This window comes from Procambarus clarkii, chromosome 91 (genome assembly GCF_040958095.1).
Source record: "Procambarus clarkii isolate CNS0578487 chromosome 91, FALCON_Pclarkii_2.0, whole genome shotgun sequence".
In the NCBI taxonomy this organism is placed as follows: domain Eukaryota; kingdom Metazoa; phylum Arthropoda; class Malacostraca; order Decapoda; family Cambaridae; genus Procambarus; species Procambarus clarkii.
Genome location: NC_091240.1, coordinates 3,007,761 through 3,034,415, shown reverse-complemented (window position 1 = coordinate 3,034,415; position 26,655 = coordinate 3,007,761). Strand labels below are relative to the sequence as shown.

Here is a 26,655-nt window from a genome sequence, read left to right as displayed (position 1 = left end):
CAACAGGTACTGGGCAGTTACGTAATGGTTGTGGGGTTACATCCTGCTGGGGGGGGGGGACCTCAATGCAACCTTCCCCGGGGGGGACCTTCCTGTCCCCCCCGACAAAATGACAACTAATTACGACGTAAAAAATATATGGGTGGATATGTCCGGTCCTGGACAGTCTGTTCTGGACTTAAGGTCTCCTCTCACTAAGGGTCAATACACAACGCGGTCACCCATCCAGTTACTGGCCATGCGGGTGGGTTTAACTTCACTGATGACACGGAATGATTTTATTACTAAAAATACATATTTAATCAAGAGATGAGGGGTAGGGGGTCTCCCTGTGGCGCGGTGGTACCACACTCGCCCGGCGCTTTGGCCTAGGTTCGTATCCTGGCCGGGGGAGGATTGACTGGGTACCAATCCTTAACTGTAGCCTCTGTTCACCCAGCAGTGGATGGGTACCTGGTTGTAAAACGATTTGGCGGGTCGTATTCCAGGGAAAATTAGTATTAAGGACCTGCCTGAAACGCTTCGCTTGCTAGTGGCTGTACAAGAATGTAACATGTATATGTATAACAAGATTGTATGTATATGTATAACAAGAAAGTAAAAAAGGGGAAAGAGAGGGTGAAGATGATGGAAGGTGAAAGAGGGGAGAAGGGGAGGGGTGACATACCAGCAAGACAGTGTGAGGGGACGGTACAGCGCCCGCTGGTCTCACCTACGTGTCCCCCGCCCCCCACACCACGCCAGTGTCACCCTGCTCGACACACCAGGTACACGCACCTTCCTCACCTGTGTCACCTGTGTCACCTCACTCTCCTTGTACCTCGGTAGTGTACCTTCGCCTGGTCAGTATACCTTCACCTGGACAGTGTACCTTCACCTGGTCAGTGTACCTTCACCTGGACAGTGTACCTTCACCTGGACAGTGTACCTTCACCTGGACAGTGTACCTTCACCTGGACAGTGTACCTTCACCTGGACAGTGTACCTTCACCTGGACAGTGTACCTTCACCTGGTCAGTGTACCTTCACCTGGACAGTGTACCTTCACCTAGACAGTGTACCTTCACCTGGACAGTGTACCTTCACCTGGACAGTGTACCTTCACCTAGACAGTGTACCTTCACCTGGACAGTGTACCTTCACCTAGACAGTGTACCTTCACCTGGACAGTGTACCTTCACCTGGACAGTGTACCTTCACCTGGACAGTGTACCTTCACCTGGACAGTGTACCTTCACCTAGACAGTGTACCTTCACCTGGACAGTGTACCTTCACCTAGATAGTGTACCTTCACCTGGACAGTGTACCTGTACCTTCACCTAGACAGTGTACCCTCATAAGGATAGTAGCACAGAGAAGGGAGGATAGTAACTAGACGGTGGCTGGGTTGGGGGAAGAAGGGTAGGGGGGGGTGGGGGAAATTAAAGTAAGTGTTTGATGTCTCCGTGGTGTAGTGGTAAGACACTCGCCTGGCGTTCCGCGAGCGCTATGTCATGGGTTCGTATCCTGGCCGGGGAGGATTTACTGGGCGCAATTCCTTAACTGTAGCCTCTGTTTAACGCAACAGTAAAATGTGTACTTGGATGAAAAAACGATTCTTCGCGGCAGGGGATCGTATTCCAGGGACCATAGGATTAAGGACGTGCCCGAAACGCTACGCGTACTAGTGGTTGTACAAGAATGTAACAACTCTTGTATATATCTCAAAAAAAAAAAAAAAAAAAAAAAAAAGTGTACAGGGAAAGGTTAGGGTCGTGTGGTGTGTGGGGGGGCTCAAGGTGAGGGGAAAAGGGGGGTTAATATAAGCAAGTGGGTCCCGTATCGGCATTTTAACCGATATCGCTGGCATGATGAATGTTCCCAAACCTGTGATGAAGGGTGGGGGGTGAGGGGAAATTGTAGGGATACAGAGAATGGGGAAACGAGGGGAGAAGAAGGTTAGGGCTAAGAGAGTGTCGAGGAGAGATCAATGCTGCCATAGATACGTGGACAAGCGCTCACGTCTCCCCAGAAACCGATTATATTGCATGAACGTGGACAAGTACCGCTCACAGGACGGGTATGGGGCTTCACTGTACATGTACTAAACTAAGAGCACCCGTTACACACACAGATCACACTAACGTGATGCATCAAATGAAGTGTAATGATGTAAGGGCGAAGAGGGAGAACGGCCTATTGACATAGCTCGGGTGCAGTGGGGGGGGGGGGGGGGGGGGTTGTGTAAAATCCAGGTTTGTACCTCGGAGAGGCTACGGGATCCAGTAAGTTCAGTAGAACTTCGGTTTCAACCCTTTTACCCTGTCGTTGCTCAGTCGATTAAGGCAGTGTCTGGGATGCTCCCGGACGCAGGTTCGATCCTTGTCACGGCCCTTGTGGATTTGTTCATAAGAGCAGCCGTCCTCTGCCCCAGCAGAGGGGTGATGTCAGTGCAGAGAAGTACCACAAGAGTCGGTGCAAATGCCCATCCTTTTCCTTATATGAATAAACCATCTAACAAGAGGAATTAAAAACATTTACTTATCTGTTGGTGATACAAAACTAACAAGATGAATCGGAACAGAGGACTGTGATATGCTGTAAAATGAATGTTTCTCTAGAGATGATCAGAGGAATGGCTTTTCGACTTAAACCAAGACAAATGCAAAGTTAGCCGCCCTATTCTCATCTTGTGGGGGAAGTGGCAGAAAGGGTTGTCACTTAATGGGTTCAATTATTGAACCCATTATGAACCCTCATTGCTTTAGCGCTAAGCAATGAGAGAGAAGAGACAACACAAGAGATGTAGATAGAGCAGACAACGAGACTATACCGCATTGTGGCTACCTTGTGATGGTTTCTAGGCTTAGCGTCTCCGCGGCCCGGTCATCGACCAGGCCTCCTAGTTGCTGGACTGGTCAACCAGGCTGTTTGACGCTGCTAATCGCAGCCTGACGTACGAGTCACAGCCTGGTTGATCGGGTATTCTTTGGAGATGTTTATCGAGTTCTCTCTTGAACACTGTGAGGGGTCGGCCAGTTATGTCCCTTATGTGTAGTGGAAGCGTGTTGAACAGTCTCGGGCCTCTGATGTTGACAGAGTTCTCTCTCAGAGTACCTGTTGCACCTCTGCTTTTCAACGGGGGTATTCTGCACATCCTGCCATACCACAGATAAAACAAAATACAAAGTAGAGAGAGACTAGAAAAGAAAACAAAGAATAAAGATAAATGGATAACTGATAATCCCCATTCGTTTCAGACAAGCAGACTCGCCAAACATGCCACTAACAGGAGGGGATAGTTCAGAGTGCAGCTACCGCGGCATCTGGAGGCCTGCTGGACCCCGAGCTGCAGGGCGTCAGCGTCCCCGTGGCCTACCACCGTCTGTGCAGGTGGTGGTGGCGGTAGTGGTGCTGGGAGTGGGCGTGGACGCCCTCCCAGGCACCTTCATCACCGACGGCAGCATCCTCAACAAGTGGCTGCCTTCTGGGATGATCGACAGCATCACGGCCGTCAACCAAACAGACTGTGAAGCTGCTTGTGTTGGGGTGAGATGTACTCATGTGTTCTTGTACGCTTTTAATGTTTCTTCGACCATCTCTGGTGCAATATCACATTAATTTACAATAGAAAGACAACTCACAGAGGTTATTAAAAATATTGATGAACATGAAACAACAGTAGGTGACTGAACATGAAATGGACGCACCAGTCCAATTGCGAATATTTGCGTGTCACGGGAAATTACCACCAGGGGGACCGCATTCATTAGTTACGCAAGTACTTACGAACCTGTACATATTTTCTCAATTTTTGGCAGCTTAATGAAGTGTTGTTATCTAGGATATGGATAAATATCATTTCAATTCTTCCTTCGTGGTCTGACACTCACATTTTTCATCACGTGTTAATTTTCGTGATTTAAACATATATATATATATATATATATATATATATATATATATATATATATATATATATATATATATATATATATATATATATGTCGTACCTAGTAGCCAGAACTCACTTCTCAGCCTACTATGCAAGGCCCGATTTGCCTAATAAGCCAAGTTTTCCTGAATTAATATATTTTCTCTAATTTTTTTCTTATGAAATGATAAAGCTACCCATTTCATTATGTATGAGGTCAATTGTTTTTTATTGGAGTTAAAATTAACGTAGATATATGACCGAACCTAACCAACCCTACCTAACCTAACCTAACCTAACCTATCTTTATAGGGTAGGTTAGGTAGCCGAAAAAGTTAGGTTAGGTAGTCGAAAAACAACTAATTCATGAAAACTTGGCTTATTAGGCAAATCGGGCCTTGCATAGTAGGCTGAGAAGTGAGTTCTGGCTACTAGGTACGACATATATATATATATATATATATATATATATATATATATATATATATATATATATATATATATATATAATGTATATATATAATGTATATATATATATATATATATATATATATATATATATATATATATATATATATATATATATATATATATATATATACAATACAATACAATACAATTTTATTTAGGTAAGGTACATACATACAATAAATATTTACAAGGATTGTTTGACTTATAGGTATAGGTATTTGACTTATTTGACTTATAGGTATAGGTATTTGACTTTATATATATATATATATATATATATATATATATATATATATATATATATATATATATATATATATATATATATATATATATATATATGTCGTACCTAGTAGCCAGAACGCACTTCTCAGCCTACTAAACAAGGCCCGATTTGCCTAATAAGCCAAGTTTTCATGAATTAATGTTTTTTCGACTACCTAACCTAACTTTTTCAGCTGCCTAACGTAACCTAACCTATAAAGATAGGTTAGGTTAGGTTAGGTAGGGTTGGTTAGGTTCGGTCATATATCTACGTTAATTTTAACTCCAATAAAAAAAATTGACCTCATATATAATGAAATGGGTAGGTTTATCATTTCATAAGAAAAAAATTTGAGAAAATATATTAATGCATGAAAACTTGGCTTATTAGGCAAATTGGGCCTTGCATAGTAGGCTGAGAAGTGCGTTCTGGCTACTAGGTACATATATATATATATAAAATTAATCCCTAATTCTTGGACTATGATCTCTTGACAGCATCCTAAGTGTAACGGGTATGCAGTGTCTGCGTTCGAACGGAAATGTGTGCGCTACAGTGTGAAGCCGGGCATGGTGCAACCTGTCCAAAATAATGGCTATGTACTCTACGTTCTTCAGAGAAGTGAGTGAACAAGATATGACTATGGCTGCCCAGCAAGAACAGTACATTATCTTCAATGTCCTTTTAGCCACACACCCATTCTATGTCATCCTCTGGCCTTCTCTCCCGGTATACAATGTACAGTGAACAATGTAGATGTGCATTATTTTGTTCCTGTACCTTATAAAATGTAAACAATGTGAAGGCATAGACGACGTTGGATTATTTCAAGGCGTTCTGTTTAGTGTCTGGAGTTTTCTTCATGAGTAGGTTGGCCGTTTTCTTGTTTTTATAGTAAATTGTCAATTGCATCTTCTGATTTTTGTCTGTGGTGATAACGTTCCTGTTAACAATATCTTTCAGGACACTTTCCTCCGTTTTATGAGCCGTCGAAAAGAAGTTCCTGTAAAACAGTCTAATAGGAGGTACAAGTGTTGTTACTTTTTTATTTATTTTGAGATATACACAAGAGATGTTACATTCTTGTACAGCCGTTTCGGGCATGTCCCTGGAATACGATCCCCCACGAAGAATCGTTGTTACAACCAAGTACACATTTTACTGTTGAGTTAAACAGAGGCTACAGTTTAGGATTTGCGCCCAGTAAATTCTCCCTGGCCAGGATACGAACCCATGATAAAGCGCTCGCAGAACGCCAGGCGAGTGTCTTACCACTACACCACGGAAACTGTAGTGTAGTTGACTATTCAGATTCTTCCTGTTTTACAGGAACTTCTTTTCGACGGCAGATGCAGATTTGCAGATGACAGATTGATGATAAAGTGGGAAACGCAAATGATGTTGAAGCCTTTCAAAGAGATCTACAGGAACGCTCACCAATAGTCAGATGACTGGCAAATGCTTTTTAATATTGATAAATGCAAGACCCTGTATGTGGGACATAACAACCCACGCCACAACTACCAAATTAATAACATTACATTACAGTGGATTGATGAAGGACCTTAGAGTCAAAATCCACAACTTGAAAGTTGCACAGCAGGTAGGGGGCAGCAGTCAAAAAAGCTAACCAAACACTTGGAATAATCAAGCGTACCTTTGACTTCAAGGAAAAGAAGGTAGTGATCCAATTGTATAAATCTCTGATTAAATCCCCTATTTGGATCACTATATCCAAGCATGGAGATCTCATCTTCAGAAGGACATAGCTGCTCTGGAGAAAGTGCAACACTAGGCAACAAAAATAATTTCAGAGCTAAGTCAACTCAAGTATCAGGAACAGTTGAGGGCCACGGGGCTAACAACACGGCAAACAAGGCATGACAGGGCGGATCTTATTGAAACTTTTAAAATACCTGTAATGAACAATTTGAAGAATGTTGAGCAAGAAGATTTCTTCAAAAGGTTAGATGTAACACAAACAAGGAGCAACGGTTTCAAGCACAACAAGCCACAATGTAGGACCGAGAACAGGAGATGCCTTTTCACCCACGCGGTTATTAACCCATGGAACCGCCTACCTGCCGAAGCCGTAAATGCCAAAACTCTGTTAACTTTTAAAGTACAACTGGAAAAGATCAAAGGCAAATGAGGGGGGGGAGGACCTTTGACAAGTCGCCGGCTTCCTGTCCTCGTCGAGGCCACTAATGTTAGTGGTTCTCTGGTAAACTCAGGTAAATGTCAATCGCGTAATGTATGTAGATAGAGTATATACATTTTTATTGTGGGCATTAAAGACAGTGATGAAAGGCAGCATCAGTAGTTGGTATTATCCATTAAAGACCATAGAGACAAATAATACCAACCCACCAACCTATGCCTTCCACAGATCAGGATGATGGCTACACAAAGTTTAACGATGGCTACATCCGTCTTGTGTTGAAGAGGCTGAATGCCTACGAAGCCAGAAAGGCGTGTGCTGCAGATGGGGGTCATCTTGTTGCAGTAACTGTAAGTACAACTATTCCTATTGCTCTATTCATCTTTCAAATAATGACAATTTTTTTTCTAAAATGGTCTTCATAATCTGAAGAGGATCCTAATTTCCAGAAATTAATACAAAGTTACCAAATTGACGCAATATAAAGTAATCCTATAATTTCTATCTGATCATATTTTTTCAATATTTTTACTGTTTTAGGCTTTTATTACTAAATATTGTTTTACAAATATTTAGTTTGGTTTTTATATTTTACAGCGCCTTTACTGTACCTTACAGTACTATAAATTGCACAATAATTTGCTTAACTTTTGAATTTTGTTACCAAAAAATGGAGAACCCTACTATACCTCTTGAAATGCAAAACATTTTGACTGTTATTTGTAATAAAATAAAATGTTTATTTAGGTAAGGTACATACATACAAAAGATTTTACATAATTTGATCGATTTATAGATGGAGCTAGTACATACAATGCCTAAAGCCACTATTACGCAAAGCGTTTCGGGCAGGAAAAACATTAATGACTAAATCTTAATAACTAAATAATGATTTTAATCACTTTTCTCCTGTGCAGGACACAAATATCACCTGTAAGAATACTCCCCTCTGTAAGAATTCACCCGATGGTACAATCAGCATGAATGAAATGTTACACAAGGCATTGACTGATGCAAACACTTTCAGAGCACTCATCGGACTCTCAGATGAGAACACCGAGGGAGTATGGTTGTATTCAGATGGTAAGGCATAATAATTTGTGTTTGCTGATTCTATTACGATAGCTGCTTACCCACCGTTCTAACCTCTTGTACAGTTCTTCATTCAGATATAATTACCTTATAAACCAAAAAATCGGCAATCCTTTCTAAATGCCCTGGCTAGTCTTGGAGTAGAACTCCTCTCGAAACTGTTTACAGGCACACTTCTGTACTGTAGATGATTTGACTACAGACAGATGTTGTCGTAAACTCTTTTAGGTACACCTGATAGAAGGAACAGTAAACACACAATGAGGTAGATAGATATATAGTTGGTATAATATGGTTGGTTGTTAATGTATTGCACAACAGTGTTGTGACAAGGTGAGCAGTAAGATGAGGCTGGATAGTGCAGGTGGTGGCTATGTCAGGCCCAGCTGGTGGCAGAGTCCAGGCACGGCTGGTGCGAGTTATAAATCTTATGCTAGACTTAAAACGATCCTGGTTGTGGTGCGCAGTTGAAGGGTTAAAGCACTAGGTAGGAAACTATGAAGATGAAATTAGGTACTTTTTCGTTTTATTTTTGAATAAGGCGAAAGTTGGACAGCTTTTCAATTCCTTAGGGAATGAATTTCATAGACTAGGTCGCTTTATTTGCATGGAGCGTCTACACAGATTAAGTTTGACTCTGGGGATATCAAAGAGATATTTATTTCTAGTGTGGTGATTATGGACTCTATTACATCTGTCCAGGAAGAGTTTCAGAACAGGGTTTGCATTTAAGAACAAGAGTTTTGTAAATGTAAATGGCACAAGAGAATATGTGGATATGTGGAGTGAGTTTATGTTTAGGAATTTAAACAGAGGGCTGAGTGTTGTCTGAAAGCAGTTATTGTTCTGATAGCAGATTTTTGCTGGGTGATGATGAGCTTGAGGTAATTTACAGTGGTTGAACCCCATGCACAGATGCCATATGTAAGATAGGGATAGATTAACGTATAGTATAATGAGAGGAAAGCAGAATTTGGAACATAATATCTGATTTTAGAGTAGACCAACAGTTTTAAGACTTTCTTGGTTGTGTGTTGTATGTGGGTGCTAAAGTCGAGTCTCTTGTCTATGTATAGGCCAAGGAACTGTCCATCATTTTTAATGCTGATGTTAACATTGTTTATCTAAAGCCGAATTGCATTTGTTGATTTGCTTCCAAGTAAGATATAGTAGGTCTTTTCTATGTTTAGTGTGAGTTTGTTGGTTGACATCCAGAAGTGGATTTTTTTTTAATTCATTATTTACAACATTATTTAATGTGTGGGGGTTGGGGTCTAGTAGATGAGGGTAGTATCATCAGCAAATAATACAGGTTTAAGAATGTTAAAGACATTAGGAAGATAGATCATTGATGTATATAAGAAATAAGAGAGGTCCAAGGATGCTGCCCTGTGGCACTCCTACGGTTAATGGTAGAGTGGAAGAGGTTATATCATTGATGGTTACATATTGGTGTCTGTCATTAAGATAGGGTCGAATATAGTTCAGGGCAAGGCCTCGGATTCCATAATGGTGGAGTTTAAGTAAAAGGTAGTTATGGTTAACAGTATCAAAGGCCTTTCTCAGGTCAATGAAGAGTACAATCAGAAACTCATTTTTGTCAAGGGCTGAGTAGATTATATCAAGCAAACTAATAATTGCATCGTTGGTACTTTTTTGGGAGTGGAAGCCAAACTGGCAGGGACTAAAGTACAGTATGTTGAATTTTACGAAGTAGGAGTACTGTACAGCTGTTTGTAAATAATTTAATATTTTTTATAAAATAGGTAAATTAATTATTGGTCTGAAATTGTTTGTCTGCCAGATTGCCTCCTTTGTGAACTGCTGTTACTCATGCTTTTGGGGGGATATTAGGGAAGGTATGACTAGAGATTTGTTGAACAGCAGATCTATGGGTAGCACAAGGGCATGAGAAGCAACCTTTTATACCATAGATGGTATTTCACTAATGTTCTCAGCTTTGGTTTTTAGTGAGTGAATGCTGGACACATCTGTCGGGGCTGACTGGTGAAAGGAGAAGAGAGTTTGAAAAGCTGCCTGAAAGATATGTGGTAACATATCTGAGTTTGTGGGATTTTTTCTTGCAAGGTTAGCACCAACCGATGAAAAGAAGCTATTAAATTCAGTTACCATTTCTAAATCTGTTGCAGGTGTACTGTATAACCATCCTCGGAGAGTTTTATCTGGTTATGTGATTGTTGTTTAGATCCTTAGATCCTAGGATGTTAGAGATGGCTCTCCATGTGCTTTTCATGTTGCCTTTTGCTTCTTTGAATCTACTCTCATAATGGGAAAGTTTTGCTTTTCTTATTATACTGGTAGCATTGATGAGTACCTCTTAACTACTTCCTTTATGACTAGGCCAATCCTAAGTTTTTCATATTTGTTTCTAGTTGATTGCTTTGAGTATGCCACTTGTGAGCCAGGGATTGTTTAATCTTCTGCCAGTTACTTGCTTGGTGAGGAGGGGACAATAAGTGTTGTAAAGGCTTAGTTTTGGAAAGGAAGAGGTTAGCTAATGAATACATATACTGTGTATTTTTTAATTCAGATTCCCAGTTTATATTGTAAAGTGCATTTGTGAGATTGCCTATTACTGCTTCACTGTGTAACCTGAAGGTAAGTTTCTTGTTAGCTGGTGGTGTTAATGTCCATGTTTGCTACGAGAAAGGTAGCATAGTGGCTAGTTGTTCTGTCAGTGATTATACCAGATGCAAGGGGAGCTGTTATGTTAGTCCATAAGTGTAGCGGATGTTTGAGTGATTCGGGTGGGCTTGGTGATTGTGGGGATGCATACAGGAATTCATGCTGTTTAGGAAATAGTCGACTTGAGGGCTGTTTTGTTGACAGGTCAATATTGAAGTCACCTCCTAGAATGATGTGATTTTTGTTGAGATTGTTGGTTATGATAAGATTCCTTAGGTTATCTGAGAATGCAACTACGTTAGTATTGGGAAATCTATAGATAGTTCCAATAGTCAAGGAGGATTTAAGGGATTTAATTGAGAAGTGAGCAAAGGTATATTCACAGTAGTCATCTCTTATCACTAATGACACTATTGTAGATGAAGATATTTTGATAATACTGTGTATAGCTGTGCCACATTTTTTGTTATGTCTACAGTTGTAAATGACTTTATAACCAGCTAAGTTGTAAAGTTGGGTATGGTCTTTACCTAGCCATGTTTCTGTTAAAATAATGAATGGTAGTTTAGTACCCAGTGCTGTGAGTAGTTCATTTATATCCTCAAAATGTTTTCAACCAAAATGTCAGATCACTTGGTAAACTGATAGGTAAGTGTTATTTTGGAGTTTGTTTTTTGCCAGGTGTGCTGTGTAATACCTGCAGTGGTGATGATCAATATGCTGGTTATTATAGATTTGTGATAGCAGATTTAGTTCAGGATCAATATCAGCTTGCATGTAGATGCAATGGGGTCAAGATACAATAAGGTAAGCAATTAGTAGTAGGCATCCATCAGTCTCGGGAGACTATGGTGTTGCGCTCTGGTTGTCTATCTGGAGTGACCTCTCCAGGGCGTAAAACCAGGGTAGGCTAATATGGAGGAGAAGCTGTTACCCAGGCAGCAGGTCCCCCCTCTCCACGGCGCCAAAAGCAATTCCAGTATTTTACTGTTCAGTAGCAATTACAGAACAGTAAAATACTATATCTGCTGTAAATTTAAAATAACTATAGCAAAAAAAAACAAAATGCAAAATCACACATAATAGAAAGAAGTAAAAGTAAAAATAAAGATCACTGTACTGTGACAGTAATAGCAAATAACAATACAGTAAGTGACAAATGAGAAATGAACAATATAAAATGGTAGGATAAACAAGAGAAAAACAAAAATATAACAAAATGTGAAATTTAAAAACCTTAATGAAAGGAAAGGCAGAACTCTAATACACTTTGGTTGTTAGATGAAACAATAAGTTACACTCTGGGGTTGAAAGGGTTGTGTGGTAGAGGGGGACTCCAGGGATAGGGTTCACTTGGCATCTGGTTATTCAGTCATTAACCCACAGTCTGTGAGGAAAGATCTGAGGTGCACCTCAGTGGCTATTTCATAGATTTTCTCAGTGTCAGACTTCTTAGCTAGTATTTTACCACCTCTTACAAAACAATGTTTAATTGATCCATTGGAATTTTCACAGACTTGACGCAGTTTAAATAAAAGATTTTGTCTGTTCCTAGTCAAACATTCATTCACAAAGTTTTTTTTAGACACTGCAGCTTTGATAAGGTGTGATTTATGCGAACAGCTACAGTATCTCTAGTTTCACATGAATTCTTCTGTTATTTACACCAGGTATTTTATTACCCCCCACTCTATATGCTGCTTTGATGTCTCTTGCTTGAATTTCATAATTCATCTTTTCATGTAATTCACGGTTCACAATGTAAGCACAGTCCTCCCCATCAGTTTCTTGGAAGAAATTGAGTGAGGTGACAATGACAGAATCAAGGGGCTTTTGTTGGTGAGATTCGTCTTGAGAAACTGTGTTGCTGCTGAAAGGTGTTGAACTGATTCTCCAACTTCTCCAACACTTCTTCCTGTTTCCAAGTGGTTTTTGTGGGATCTAATTAATTATGTCCCTCAGAGAGCTTATTTCCTGTTCAAGGAGGCTAACTCTGGAACACAGTTCTTGATTTTCCTTAAGCCTGGCTATAGCTTCGGCTTGCAGACTCGTTATTAGGGTCGACTACTCTTCGAATGCCATCATTTGGGCTCCAAGTATCTGGGCTAATAACCTGAACCATGGGTTCTCAGTGAAGCTCTTAAAGTCAGGAAAAGAATCCTTATTCTTGTCCTTCAGGACAAGAAAGACTCATGATAGAATAAGTACTGTAGTATTAAGCTGAACTTAATACTGCTTGAAAGGATTTTTCTATCAAGACAATAATATTCAGTGACACAGTTGCACAACTAGGATCAATTACTGCATATAAATTTATAATTCTGAATTCAATGCATAATGAATTGCATGTGTCACTTACTGTTAGTAATCCACCATATTCATGAACAACAGGAACACCTGCTACCTACACCAACTGGGCCTGGAATGGAATGTGGCCAAGGACTGATCGCAACTGTGCTCTCGTCACATCCCATAAAGGAGTGTTTCGGATGGTAAATTGCTGGGACAAAAACTATTTCTTCTGTCAACTCCCTATGTTCTAAGCCTAGGCTGCACAACCAAACCATAGTGGCATGTTGTTTATCTAGATCCAGCATAGCCAGAACTCCTCCTAATCAAGTTGCAGAATTCTCACGTATCCAGTTCCAGTTACCCAAACTCCTGATTATCTACATTTATGGACTATGGAAAATAGAATCACGATGGCTATAAATAAATGTTACAATTATATTACTGTATTTATATTAAAAAATCAAGTGATTTTCATATCAGAATATATGAAAATATGTTTCATCACTTGCACTAATGAAAGAATGTTTTGTCTTGTTATATCAATACATGAAGAAATTCTTCATTACAATATACACGGTTAGAGCAACATTGTATTACCATATTATATATTATACAGTATTCTCTTGGTTAGACATAACTTAGCATACCTTGAGAATGTCCATATGCACTGTAGGCACCATATGTAACTATTATATTCTAGTTTTAGCACAGTATCTGCATCCAGACGTTTGCTGGAAAATGTGTGTTTAAGAGGCTTGGTTAATTGTTACTTCACCCCACCGCACTTGAAGACTTACTGTACTCTTCTTCAGCCAAATGAAAATGATTGATTAATTATCAGAAGAAAACACTAAGGTAGTATGGCTATACAGTATTTGTACAGTGAAAACAATGAACTAAAAAACAGTAATGGCTACATTATGCAGATTTACGGATATAACTGGTAGAGGTTCAGTCCCAATTTGTTTAGACAATCAAGAGATGAGTATCTGTATCTTAAGCCTTAAAATATTTATCCAACCAATTTACTTAACTACCCCACCTATAACTTGTTGGTAGATCATCTTATTCTAAGTCTCTTATTACCTATGTAATAAGAGAGATTTAATGTAATTTTTGTGCTATTATGGAACAATACTATGCCCAAAAGCTCAAAGGTGTTACAGTATCAGGATACACACACTGATGTCCCATACTTTAGTTATATTGTACGTAGTAGCATGACCAGGGCACACTACCTTGTCCTCAAGGTTAGGATTATTATAAGAAACTGCCACAACAATATAATTAGTGTTAGTTTATCATACAAAAGCTAACATAGTACCTGCATGCATAACTATTGATCATATACTGTACTACTATATATATACCCATTACATGTATTTCACATATCTTAAATGCTGTGTAAACTATGGACTCAAAAAGCTGTAAGCTTTTAGGATGCCAAAATGAACTGTAATGCAAGCCAATTTAGCTGCAAAATTTGCAGAATAACTCTTTATTAATGTTAATTATACCAATGCTAATGACCGAGACCGATTTTCATCAGTGGTTTGTGATTCTCTGCTTTTAAGTGTTAGCAAGATTAGAAGTACACATAAGTAATGAAAAAGTGCATATAGATATGTGATTCTACACCAAGAAATACAGTAGAATTGCAAAATAAACTGAACACTAATTGCCATCTGTTGATTCTCGATAACCTTTTCTCTTTTTTTTTAAGCACGAACCAAAACATTGCCAGAGTTTACTTCTTGCTACCATAAAAGGATGGCTTTTTTACTCCAATTCTCTACATGTTTTTCAACAAATCTTTAGTATTCAGCTATTTTAGGGATAAAATATACACTTTAGTATATTATTTTCCTTTTTTATTTTTCTTGCCCTTATCATCTCGTGTGCCGACGAAGCCACAGGAGACCAAAATTTGTCGAGCAGCATTGTTGATATGCTTAAACCTATCAGGCCCCAGGTGTATGCCCCCGTACCATCTTGTTACCACAACCAAAACGTCCTTGGCATCAAGTATCTGAATAAAAATTTTGTGGAGGTTCTTAATATTCAAATATGTTCTATTTCATGTAAATAATGTTATCAAAGTTGGATGTGTATAACACGCTAAAAAACCTCAAAAAAGAATTTGTATATACTGTACAGTATTGTACAGAATGCAAATGAGCAAGTTGTCAATTATGTGTTGCATGATACATGCATTTATCTACATCTTGGGATACTGTTTTTTTTTATTCCTTGGGAACTTCTCTTGATCACGTGTCCTTACAAAATCACATCCCCTCATCTCTAGATATTCATTATCTGCATAATCATAACCCAATTTTCCACTGTCACGGAAGGTGAAGGTACTTGTCCCCGAAAGATGGAATATATGCAGAACAAATAACGTATATTATTAAACATTACAAGAAATAAGAACTGTAGACACTGAAAGTCAAAGAATTCATTAAAGTACAAATAACTATAATAATCTATATTCTTTATATATTGTTGTTGTTTTAGATTCAGCTACTCAGAACAAAAGTTCCCAGTAGCACGGGCTATGGTGAGCCCGTAGTGGACTTACCTGGCACAGGAGCAGGGCTGTCTCTATGTGTTTGGGTACCAGAGACTCCTCAGCATAACAGGAGACGAGTACAACCACACTCCAGAAACAACAACCACCAGCATTGTGGCAGTTTGATAGACTTGAGTGTAAATTAATCCACATGACTCATTTATTCATTTCTAGTGCACTGTTTCCATGCTGTCTTAAGAGGTGGTAAGAAGACAATGTTAACATGGATGCTACATTTTCTAACATACTCCGCTACAGCAATGTTAGAGACAAAATCCATAAGGATCATTGACGTACCCACTAGCCTAGAGAGAGACTGGTTGTAAGGTCACACAATCCTGTGTAGACCAGAACTTATGATGAGTGTTAAACACATCAGCCATTGCACTTACTTTCCTGCTTCTTTTCTCCTACAGAAATTAAAAGATTATAAAAATTATCTTCTGAAATGCTATAATTCCTAGTTTAACAACCATTCACCTTAAGCTAACTTTTAATTTCAATAATATTTAAGGAAAAAAATAAGCGGGGGGATATAAACAGGTTTAGCAAGCATCAAGAGGTCAACAGCAGAACACTACAGTTGTTGACAATTTTCATGCAAGCCAAGCAGATAGGAAATACTAGTGAAAGCAAATTTAAGTCATGAGAAAAATTTGGACTATATTTGTAAATAAGATGCAAAGGGAGAAGTATACAACAAGATGACCAGAAGTAGGAGGATAAAAACACAATTATCCTTCAATGAATCCACCCATACACCTATTCAGAGTGAGGGGGCAAGCTGGCTGCCACCCTGCGGGCCTTGGGCTGCCCTCTACTCATAGTCACATACATCATAGATGGTTATTTACCGCACTGACATTATCATTTGCTTTGTTTACCTTGGGGGTAACTTATTTTCTTCAACCAATCACTTGCTTTGCTGCATGTATATTTTCTGGTGGAGTTTTTCTCAGTTTTGGGTCACACTCTTATCCTCAAGCGCTTCTTAACTTGTAGAGTGAGCCAGACCAACTGGTTACCAGAAGGTGGGAGCTGGCTCTCAAAGGCTTGGCATATTTAGCTAAAGCTTGGTGGTACACCAAAGTTAAGATGAGGATGTTATTGAAGAGTTTGTCCCTTATAACACTCAATTCTGATTTGCAAAGAAAATTATTACATCTAATTTAGCAAATTATTCAACATAGACTTATTAAAGTCAATTATTCTATAACATGAGCAAAGTTCCCTATAATGACTTTAGAACAAAAATTACTTAATAGCCAATTGTCTGTATGGCTAATGACAAAAGTATTGAAAAATTTACATTTATGTGTTTTAAAACAAATGCATTTGCTGACATGCTGAAAGAAAAACACTAAAAAACCATGAAGATTATATACAGTATAATATGATATTTTGCCAGTCATACATCTCTCATTAAAAACCAGTGGCAAGGCATAATATCAAATATACTGTAGCTTTCTCCCTATTTGGAACTATAGGGTTTTATGATAATCACTAACATCATTCAGTATATCTACCTGGAGCAGGTGCAAGAGGCGACTCCCAGCATGAATTTCTCCATCATCCTCACAGTTTTGGTTGATGTTAGAAGATCCCTCAGGCACAAAGCGGAAGGCATACATATTATGAGTTGCATTTGCAACCTTCTTGTTCTCATACAGCTTCCTCAAAACTTGTCTGAATTATACCAGGTATAAAATTTAATACTGTTGTACTTACATAATAATAAATCTGTCACACAGTACACACTACCCCAAGATATGAAGGCCACTCTCACAATATTTTATAATACAGTACAATAAACAAAATGAATACTGTATTCTTAAAAAAAAAAAGCACTGCCCCTTTGAATATACATGTATAGTACTGTACTGTGTAAATTCATTCCAGAGGCTTGCAGTGAAACTAAATCCTTGAAGAGCTGGAAAGAGTTTCCTAATAGATAAAGAAAACCAAAATATGAAACCACAATGGAAATTAAATCTAATACGAAAGAACATCAAAGTAAATTTGCTAAATTGTTGTCCTTCCAAAGACATAAATTGCAATAAATATATTGAAATATATTAAGCAATAGTGCCTTACTTGCTTGTTATTGAACCAATAATGTTTCACTAACATAAGTGCTTAGTAAATATCATAGTAAACTGAATAACTAAAGACTCGACACCAAGAAGAATGACACCCAGGCCACGCCTGGTCGAGACTGGCAGATGGTATCACTGATGATTCAGTATTACTGGGAGCAGGACACTATTAACACTGCTCCAGTTATTTTTTTTTTAAGAAGTACAGTACTGTAATTTGCATGCTATTCCTACTTTAGTTAAATCAGACTCTTCAAAGCATTGTGTAGCAGTGTTGTGGAGCACAACTAGGGCACAGTGAGACACAGGACACTGCTGGCCATCGACTACATCCTGACTTATCTTCTGCCGTCTCGACTTGTCTTGCTGCTGGACCCAAATAGGCCGGGACAAGATTGAGGCTGACAATTTCCGCAACTCTCCCTCACTTTAATCTTAGTCAAGTGCAAGTCATGACTTCAACCCATATATTGAAGTCATGGTTATCTTCGACAATGAAGGACAAACATCATCATCATCATCATTATCAAATCAGATTGCAAACATCAGTGATAATTTTCATGTGGTGTCTAAATTCTATTGCATTTCTAAATAGCTTTTGACATCAGGATTGATGTTACAGTTTATTTTTAAATACTGTATACAGATCATATGGAAATGTGTGAAGTGCTTTTATATTTAACATGTTTAAAGACTTGTGTCTTTGACTGGAGTTCCGCACTGTTCCAATTGCCAACTTATGTTAACCAATTATAGGTCTGAGGTAGTTTTGACATAAAACCCAAGGCACAAATGAGATATGGAGACATACAACAATAAGACTTCAACCAAATGTCAGTACCTGACATGAGTTTGTGACTTTACAGCTGCTAGATGTGGTTGGAAGTGACTTTTGCGGTCAGAGATGATCTCACCGGAAAATATCTCGGGACATGGTGAAAGGTCATCTGTCTCATCTTCGAGATTTACTGATGCTAAACATGTAGCAATCTGAAAGACAATGTATAAATTATTTAATAATTTGTCAATCCTATATTAATCTGAAACAGTGTTATATAATTTATAATGATATTGTTTTTATAATACTGTATTCCTAATAGTATTGGGGTAATTGAAAAGAATTTTGTTTCTTGTATCAATTACATTATGGATCAGTTTATTTAACAGAGAGTTATATGGTAATTTTAAAACTGTTTTCTTATCAGGATTCCAAAGATGCCTTTCAGTTTTAGTGTAAAGGATGCGTTTAGCTTCACTGGGTGCTTTTTTTAATGAACCACGAGGGATGATTTATGTTCGGCTTTTAAATAAGACAGGTCACAAATCCTACATGCTCTTAGATGAAGACTGGTACGTATACTCTTCTCAACTGAATTAGAATGATATGAGAACAAATTATTATACGAGTTCATGTGTATCTTTTTCCAAAAAGTGCTAGTCTTCCTTAGGAAAAAGTATTGAAATATTTCCAAAAAGCAACAAAGCCTATGTAGGGAAAACAGGGTGTAAATGTGACATCAGAACTGAAGAACACAAAAAATCATGAAGAATTATGGCTGGTAACAGTGCCCTAGCAAATCACAATTGCAAAAAGGATCACATTATTGATTTTAAGAAATGTGAAATAATCTATAAAATTAATAACAATATAACAAGAAAGGTAGTAGAAGGGGTTTTATTTAATACTCTGAATAGTCTCGCTGGTAACAAAAACTATTCAGAGGATAGTTTTACAAGTAAAATGATTGTAAGGGAATTAAAATTAGATTTGAATAAATGGATAAATGTAAGTAGTCCCAATAACCACTCTCTTTTGGGTATGGAGGGAATTACAAGGGAGAGCATCCAGATGAATACCTTTAATAATAATAACTCCAGTTCTCAGAATATTAGAGTGACGGAAAGGACAACCAATTATAATTCCACAGAAGACATCCCTGTGGGTACATCAGCAGTTGGGAATGGAAGTGATATGGTCAGGTCTAGAAGGATAAGAGGACTGGAGCCTAGGTAGCAACCTTATTAGTCGTTGAGATGTAAGTCTCATTCTAACCATATATTCAGACCTGGATAAAGCACTCGGGAGAGAGTGAAAGATTTGGTGTAAATCTTTACATAAAACACTGAACTGTACATAAATACATATGTGTGGGTTATTATCCTATATTATTATGTCTGTGAGAAAACATTACCATTGCATACTACATTTAATGATAAAAAAAAGCCACATTCTAAATAATTTCTTGTGGCCTCATATATAAGAAGTCAAATTCCATATTAGCCATCAACACTAAAATCCAGGAAATCCGTAAATATTTTTTACCACATTTTTACCCATTTACCTGGTCATCATGAGTCTCCTGTTCATTCACTTCACCGTGCTCCACCATGAACTGACGTATCCTTTCCACCCACATGTAAATGATGCTCTCCCCAGCATTTTCTCTGTTAAAAAAGTCAACCGAGACATAAACAAGCTTCACTGATTCAACATGACCACTCCGATATGCTTCTATCAACTTAAAATACAAATTATGATTACAATTTTGAAAATAAAAAACATCTTATTATGTACCTACGATAAAGAGTGCATATCAACTTCTCTGATCGAGAGCAATTATTGACAAATGTAAAGCATACAGTGCAGTATTAACATCTTTTTCTGCCAAATTTGAAGCTAAGACAGAGGCTGCATTTTGTAATCATTTTCAAAAACCTATTTAACCAATACACAAGTAGCTTGCTCTTCACAGATCAGCCAATGTGAGTTCTTACAGATATATTTCCTCCAAGTATCCACATAGTTCAAGCCGCTTGAATCCCTTCAGCCATGGCGCACTTAACATGTAAATGGGAGGAGAGGTCCTCGGATAGTCTGGAGGCATTGTCACCTAAAAAAAAAAAATTAAAGTTGATGGTACAATGCCATCATGTGATGCAGGTATGTACAGCTGTCTCTCATTCCCGCTTTCATCTTTCCATTTCTCATTTTCTTTCAGCTTCACTATGAGGTGCAAGTATTTTCATTGAATTGGTGTGATTAATGTCCCTTTAATGTGGTCTTCTGGTGACAGTTTACATAAAGAACATCCCTAGATCTCTTTCTAAGAGTTCTTCAATATTTTTTTTTTTTTTTTTTTACATAATTTGTAGGTTGTATTTAGCATGTTTTTCCTATTTCACATTTAACTATTCACACTGAAATTACACCTGACATGTGTTGTGCCTTTCACTTACTTTGTCTAGCTCATCTTAAAGTACATGGCAGTAATCTAAGTTTTCCCTAATAACCTAATCACTCAACATCATTTGCAATTCATATACTAACTCTGAATCCCTTCAGGTAGGTCATTTATATAGACAATGACCATTACTGGCACTAATACTGAACCTTATAGTACTCCACCAGTAAAAAATTTCCAGTCTGATAATACCTCTAATCACTACTCTCAAGGTGTTTCAGGTGATGCTATCTGTTATGGAAAGATATGGGCAACTGAACAAGTAACCGGTACCGTAGCTAGTTAGCTACGGTATGGCATTCTCAGTGTTCCCATGGAGTACTTGTAGTAGCTTAGAGTATAAATAAATTTTAAGTTTTGTATAGGTATAATTAGCTGGATGATCAGTGCATCCTAATGCCAGCATAACCCATTTGAACATTTGAAAAGTTTCCCATAGTACCAGTACAGTACCTAGAATGTTGCCCTGCCTCATTCCTCCAAATAGCATATTATTATTTTAGGGGCAACCATGAATCTTTTTTTTTAAAAATGCACTTCTCATATACTGTCCACTCATAAGCCAATTTTCATCAGTAAACTGTGTACAAAGGCTCTTCATGTAACCACTAGAAAGATGTTCAGGTTGGTATCATAATTTGTACGACTTTTTCTGCCACTATAGCTCATGTTTCAGACAACTGGGACTCAAAGCCTTACCTGCAAGAGAGATGTCAGCTCACCCTCCTCGATCTCTATACTATAGGATTTGTGCTCGACACTCTCTGTGTGGAAGTCTAGACCATAAATGGCGGACAAAGCCTCGATTTCATCATTCTGAAATTAAATACACTCTTTTACTGTTATGGAATTGCCACCTTCATTGGAGTATGGAGTGGCGATTTTGGTGCCATCTATAGGTCGGCACCTCAGGTCCCCTGATATTGGACGCTACGTGGGCAACACCATCTATTGGTAGTGGTGTGACAGCGACATTTGGCTCTGGTTTCCTGCCCTAGTTAGCAAGAGAGGTCAACGTGGATTACCTCTGGTGGATGGTGTGGCACGATCAGCGCCATCTAGGTTGTGCTACAAGCATAATGTCAACTCCCAGGTGAATGAGTGTCACCTCATGGTTTCCCCAGTGTACTGTCCATCTAATTGATGACGTTTAATGTCCACAGGAGTGACATGTGGAGGTGATTGTACTGAGGAAGGTAGTTTACCTTGGGCAGTCCACGTACTCTCAGCTTGGTCCTGGAAGAAGACTAAGCCGCCGCCGCCGACCTGAGCAGTGTGTTAGCTGCTAATATACACAGTGTTGGTATAGATCAGCGTACCCGGGATTGGGTTGGGAGAATAACGGACAACAGTGAGGTGCCTATCATGAAGTGCTGCTAGCAAGCTGCTAGAGGCTTCTGCTGAGGGATCAGCTACCAGTGTGTGTTTGAGACCTCTGTCAGCGTGTCGCTGGAGTCTTCTGCCAGTGGGTAGCTGGAGAGCAAAAGTGGGGTGTAGGCATCTCGTAAGACTGTCGGTGGACTGGCCCCACATAAAAGGTGAATTTGCCAGTGTTTGTCAGTACATGTGCACGTTTCCACTGGACGGTGGAAACACTGGAGTTGGTGAACACTGCCAACACAGTAGTGTCCTGTGTGAAAGTGAACTCTTGTACAGTAGTGTAGTTATAATCTATTTAATCTAATATATTTTTAATGGTGAAAGTGTAAATATATTGGTGAAGGGAATAGTGTATTGTTTATCCCCCCTTATTCTTTATTGCACTATACAGCCAGTTCTTGAAAGCATACTATCGACTTGGGGTCGGATACACTAAAAGAGGTTAATCCATCAAGAACCCAGTTACTGTTACAGCTAAGTGGCTGTAACATTTACTATACTTTAAAAACAGTACCTGAGAACCCCCTAACAGAAACTTCAGAATTTTAAAAAGGTGTTTACAATCACTACAAGCATTTGCTCACTGTGGCTGTACTACTCATTACATAAATTGAATTTCATGGTTGGAAAAGATAAGAGAATCTTTTTCCTAAGAATGAAAATAACATCAATATTTAATGCAATACTTTTGAATGCTAAAGCCTGTATATTTAATAATAAAAGCTAACATATCCAAATGAACTTGTTTCAGTCATGTGAACACAACTTTACATAACATTTCCTTTCACCTGATGCTTCTGTTCACCTAGCAGTAAAGAAGTACGTACCTGGGAATCAGGCAACTGTAGTTGCTTGCATCCTGGGGAAAGACAGTAGTGAGCCCTACAAGACCTCGATAAGTTTAATAGGCTTCCTGTCCCCGACTACGAGAAATCATAAGGTGAACCATACACTATAGTATAATAATCCTTCCAAATATCTGTAATTTCTTCTGAAGTTTCATCATAGTGAATTGAGTGTGGAGTTGGGTGTGGGGTCAAGTAGCGGAATATGTATGGGGATGGGTATTGAGATGGGGATGAGTGTGGGAATGGGAATAGGTAAAGGTGTAATTACAGTGGTACCTCGGAATACGAGTGTCCCTGTATACGAGTTTTTCGGAATATGAGCAGGATTTGCTCGGAAAATTTGCCTCAGAAGGCTAGGGTTGTCTCGGAAGATGAGGGTGTTGATACGCATACAGGCAGACTAGCGCGTGGTAGCACGGCAATCGCGTCTCAGTTTACCAGTGCCTCGCGCCCAGTGACTATCCCGCCTGAATTCTTCACAAGGATTTACAGTTTTTTGTCAGTTTTTTTGCCATTTGAGCATAAAAATTTTTATATATCTCGCCGTGGGTCTCAAGAAAGCCAGTGGTAAGGTTCAACCTAAGAAAATAGCTGTGAGTAGAGGATGTCCCTTCTTCATTAAGAAATTGTGTGAAGTATGGGAAGAACTGCAAAGTTTTGTTGAAAAAACTCGCCCAGATAAAGCTGTAGCAGGCCATTGCATTGACCTTTTAAATGACAATGTGATGCCTTACTACAGACAAGTGTTAAAATGTAGGGAAAAGCAAGGGTCTTTACAGATTCTTAGTAAGACAAGCAAGTCCTAGTGCTATGCAGGCAAAACGTGCCAGGGAGTGCACCCCAGAGACGTCCTCACTGCCTGATGTTATAATGGAAGGGGACTCCCCTTCCAAACAGTAACACCTCTCCTCCTCCCCCCCTCCCCCCTCCTCACCATCTTCCATACGCCTACAGCATTCAACAAGGGTAAGTAATAACTTGAACATAGTTTTGTAGGTTAATTTAGATAAATTAGGTATAAAATTTAGTTTGAAGTGAGGTTTTTGGGTAGTCAGGAACGGATTAATTCATTTCCCATTATTTCTTATGGTGAAATTAGCTTCAGATTACGAGTTTTTGGAATACAAGCTGTCTCCAGGAACGGATTAAACTCTTAAACCGAGGTACCACTGTACTTGAGTGTAGTTACAGGATGCGAGCTATGCTCGTGGTGTCCTGTCTTCTCAGTACTCTTTGTCATATAACGCTTTGAAACTACTTATGGTGTTGGCCTCCACCTTCTAACTTGTTCCGACTATCTACTACTGAGTTTGTAAAAAAGTGGATTTTCTAACATTTTTTTTGGCAATTTTTTCCTTAGTATGAGCCTTTGTCCTCTTGGTTTTGAAGTTGCAGTTTTAAAAAAATCTTCTTTGTCAATTTTATCAGTTCCTGTTACTATTTTGAATGTAGTGATCATATCACCTCTTTTCTTCTATCTTATAGTTTCAACATATTTAACATCTCTAATCTCTCATTGCTCTTGTTTTCAGTTTTGGAACCCATGTATTTGCATGGCTGCACCTTTTCCAATTTACTGATGTGTTTCTTGAGATATATGCTCTATTATATAATTTTTCTCCAGGTGTTCTGCCCATTTGATTTTAATTACTGTATTTTTACTTATGTTTTAACTACAATGCTTGTCAACGATACTTTACTTACTTACTTGTATACAAGAAGGTACATTGGGTTGTCAGAGTACATAACATTGGTGTTTTTACAAAGCTACTAATGTGCATAGCATTTTGGGCAGGTCCTTAACCAAATGGATAAAGTAAGAGTATTTAAAAGTACATCGTAGCAAAATTTAAGTTCAACATAACAACTAGAATATAAATTGACAGTATTGATTATACTGGTGAAGTTGCATATCATAAGTATTGTATTAACATTGGGCGAGTGGCTAGCATAAGATATAGTATGGGTTACAGGCAGAGTTTTAAGCACAAGGTAGGAAACTATGTGGATGAAATTAGGTACTTTTTGGATTTAAATTTTGAATAAAGCATAGGTTGGATAATTTTTAATTAATTAGGGAGTGAGTGCCATAGATTATGGGTCCTTTTATTTGTATGCAGTGTTTGCACAGATTTAGTCTGAATCTAGGGATATCAAAGATATATTTATTCCTGGTAAGGTGTTTATGGGTTCAATTACATCTATCAAGGAAGAGTTTATGCTCGGGATTAGCATTTAGGATCAAAATTTTGTACATGTAAATAGTAAAACGAGATACAACACATACAAGAGGTACACGAGACATGTACAAGATACAGGTCTATAATTAAAAGGGTCATCCCCTACTACCATTTATTTTGTGTAATTATTTAAGTGTAATTATTAAAGTGTAGTTACAGGATGAGAGCCGTGCTCATGGTGTCAAGTCTTCCTAGTACTATATTGTCTTTATGACACTTTGAAACTACTGATGGTTTTGGTCACCGCCGCCTTCTCACGTAAGTCTATCACTTGGAGGGCTAATATACCATTAAACAGTGTCTAGGCATCAATATATCTGGGATATTTTGCTCTACTTTGTGATTAAATTATCAGCTTCCTTGAGCATTTCTGCCACCAATTTTCATCTAATTGTGTTCATGAAATGTTTATTTCCAATTAAAAGATTGTTTTCATGTTACAGTATATGTTCAGACCCGGCATTATATTAAGGAAATGTTATATTCTTATAAATACTTGCAAATTTCCAAGAGGTTCTGGGTAATTCAATGAACCCATTTTTCCTAGTGTAAAATATTTATATAGGGGATAGTTTTAGGTACTCCACCCTTGTAATTTTAACATTATTGCTGAAATAAACCTCTAAAATATATAGAAACTTTGACCAAGGTTAAAAACATATAATTCAAGCTGTCACAGAAGTGTAATGTATGAGAGAAATGCCTAAGAAAAACAAAACTATAATTTCAAGAATATCGACGTGAAACGAAATGTTTTTTTAATTCGTTATGTTAATAACGACTATTCCTCATCAGGGTTTACTCACCTGGCTGTCTGAGTTGTCTTCTGCCATGATAATAAAGTTAAATGAGCAGTAACTGCGTCCTCTCAACACGACGTGACTCAGAAATTTATTTCCTGTTGTAAACAGGACAAACTTTTGTTATCGTTATCGTACGACAGCTTTGGAATGTTGACGTCACTCACCTCCAGCAGACTCTTGTGGTCTTAAGTTTTTCCTCTTACACCGGAACGTTTCTGCAACATTAATGTGTTGTGTAATTTATAACATATAAAGAGAAAAATTTTATTTGTTATTTTAGTATCGTACGTCTGTGATAGCACAGCGAAGCTCCAGTGTGTTGTTACAGTCAGCTGGTAAACATTCTTAAATCTCCTTCTCAACATTTTAACTCAAATTATTAAATATTAGCAATTTTAACTACATTTTGATACATATATCTTTTTTATTGTGTTAATAAACTTAAAACTGCAGTCTCTTGAATTGAAATTTATAATAACTTACTAAAATGTTGTGATATAAAACCGTTTGTATAACTTGGATATATGAGAAAGTTTCCCCCCCCCCATCCCTCTTTGAAGAACTCAAAAAATTTTGATGTTATAAAATGTTATAACATTTTTTATAACATCAAAATATTATATTTAAGTATTC

General features: G+C 38.2%; 2 protein-coding genes across 8 annotated transcripts in view; one reads left to right on the top strand and one right to left on the bottom strand.

Moving 5' to 3' along the window:
- The window catches only part of LOC123773804 (uncharacterized), a 64,074-nt gene extending 49,549 nt beyond the window's left edge, over positions 1 to 14,525 (top strand). For 2 of the 4 annotated variants that reach the window (XM_069318649.1, XM_069318650.1), the window contains exons 3-7: positions 3,241 to 3,529; positions 5,148 to 5,271; positions 7,040 to 7,161; positions 7,729 to 7,894; positions 12,941 to 14,525. In XM_069318649.1, coding sequence (XP_069174750.1) covers positions 3,260 to 3,529; positions 5,148 to 5,271; positions 7,040 to 7,161; positions 7,729 to 7,894; positions 12,941 to 13,092 — 834 coding nt within the window. In that variant the 5' untranslated portion in view covers positions 3,241 to 3,259 and the 3' untranslated portion in view covers positions 13,093 to 14,525. Of the gene's footprint in view, positions 1 to 747; positions 843 to 3,240; positions 3,530 to 5,147; positions 5,272 to 7,039; positions 7,162 to 7,728; positions 7,895 to 12,940 lie in introns of those variants that run through there. The other 2 variants (XM_069318648.1, XM_069318651.1) reach the window with 2 other exon arrangements.
- A 165-nt stretch (positions 14,526 to 14,690) lies between these two features.
- LOC123773926 (protein IMPACT-B) lies at positions 14,691 to 26,347 on the bottom strand. 4 transcript variants are annotated; one of them, XR_006774879.1, is made up of 8 exons: positions 26,026 to 26,180; positions 21,451 to 21,567; positions 20,285 to 20,400; positions 19,852 to 19,954; positions 18,351 to 18,499; positions 16,940 to 17,099; positions 16,298 to 16,551; positions 14,691 to 14,870 (listed from the first exon to the last, which is right to left on the bottom strand). XR_006774879.1 is itself a non-coding variant. In XM_045767905.2 (7 exons), exons 3-7 carry the CDS (start codon positions 20,392 to 20,394, stop codon positions 14,700 to 14,702), a joined length of 693 nt encoding a protein of 230 aa, XP_045623861.1. In that variant the 5' UTR covers positions 20,395 to 20,400; positions 21,451 to 21,567; positions 26,187 to 26,347; the 3' UTR covers positions 14,691 to 14,699. The 4 variants fall into 4 exon arrangements, 2 of the variants coding, with proteins under 2 accessions (XP_045623861.1, XP_045623860.1); XR_011225939.1 differs by having other exon boundaries at positions 16,335 to 16,551; XM_045767905.2 differs by lacking the exons at positions 16,298 to 16,551; positions 26,026 to 26,180 and adding an exon at positions 26,187 to 26,347.
- Between the last annotated feature and the right edge of the window lie 308 nt (positions 26,348 to 26,655).

Coding starts and splice junctions, on each gene's coding strand:
- LOC123773926 (XM_045767904.1), bottom strand. CDS start 26,052: ATGGCAGAAGACAACTCAGACAGCCAG. Junction 20,401..21,450: donor AGCTGACATCTCTCTTGCAG/GTAAGGCTTTGA, acceptor TTTTTTTTTTAG/GTGACAATGCCTCCAGACTA. Junction 17,100..18,350: donor AAGTCACAAACTCATGTCAG/GTACTGACATTT, acceptor GGTATAATTCAG/ACAAGTTTTGAGGAAGCTGT.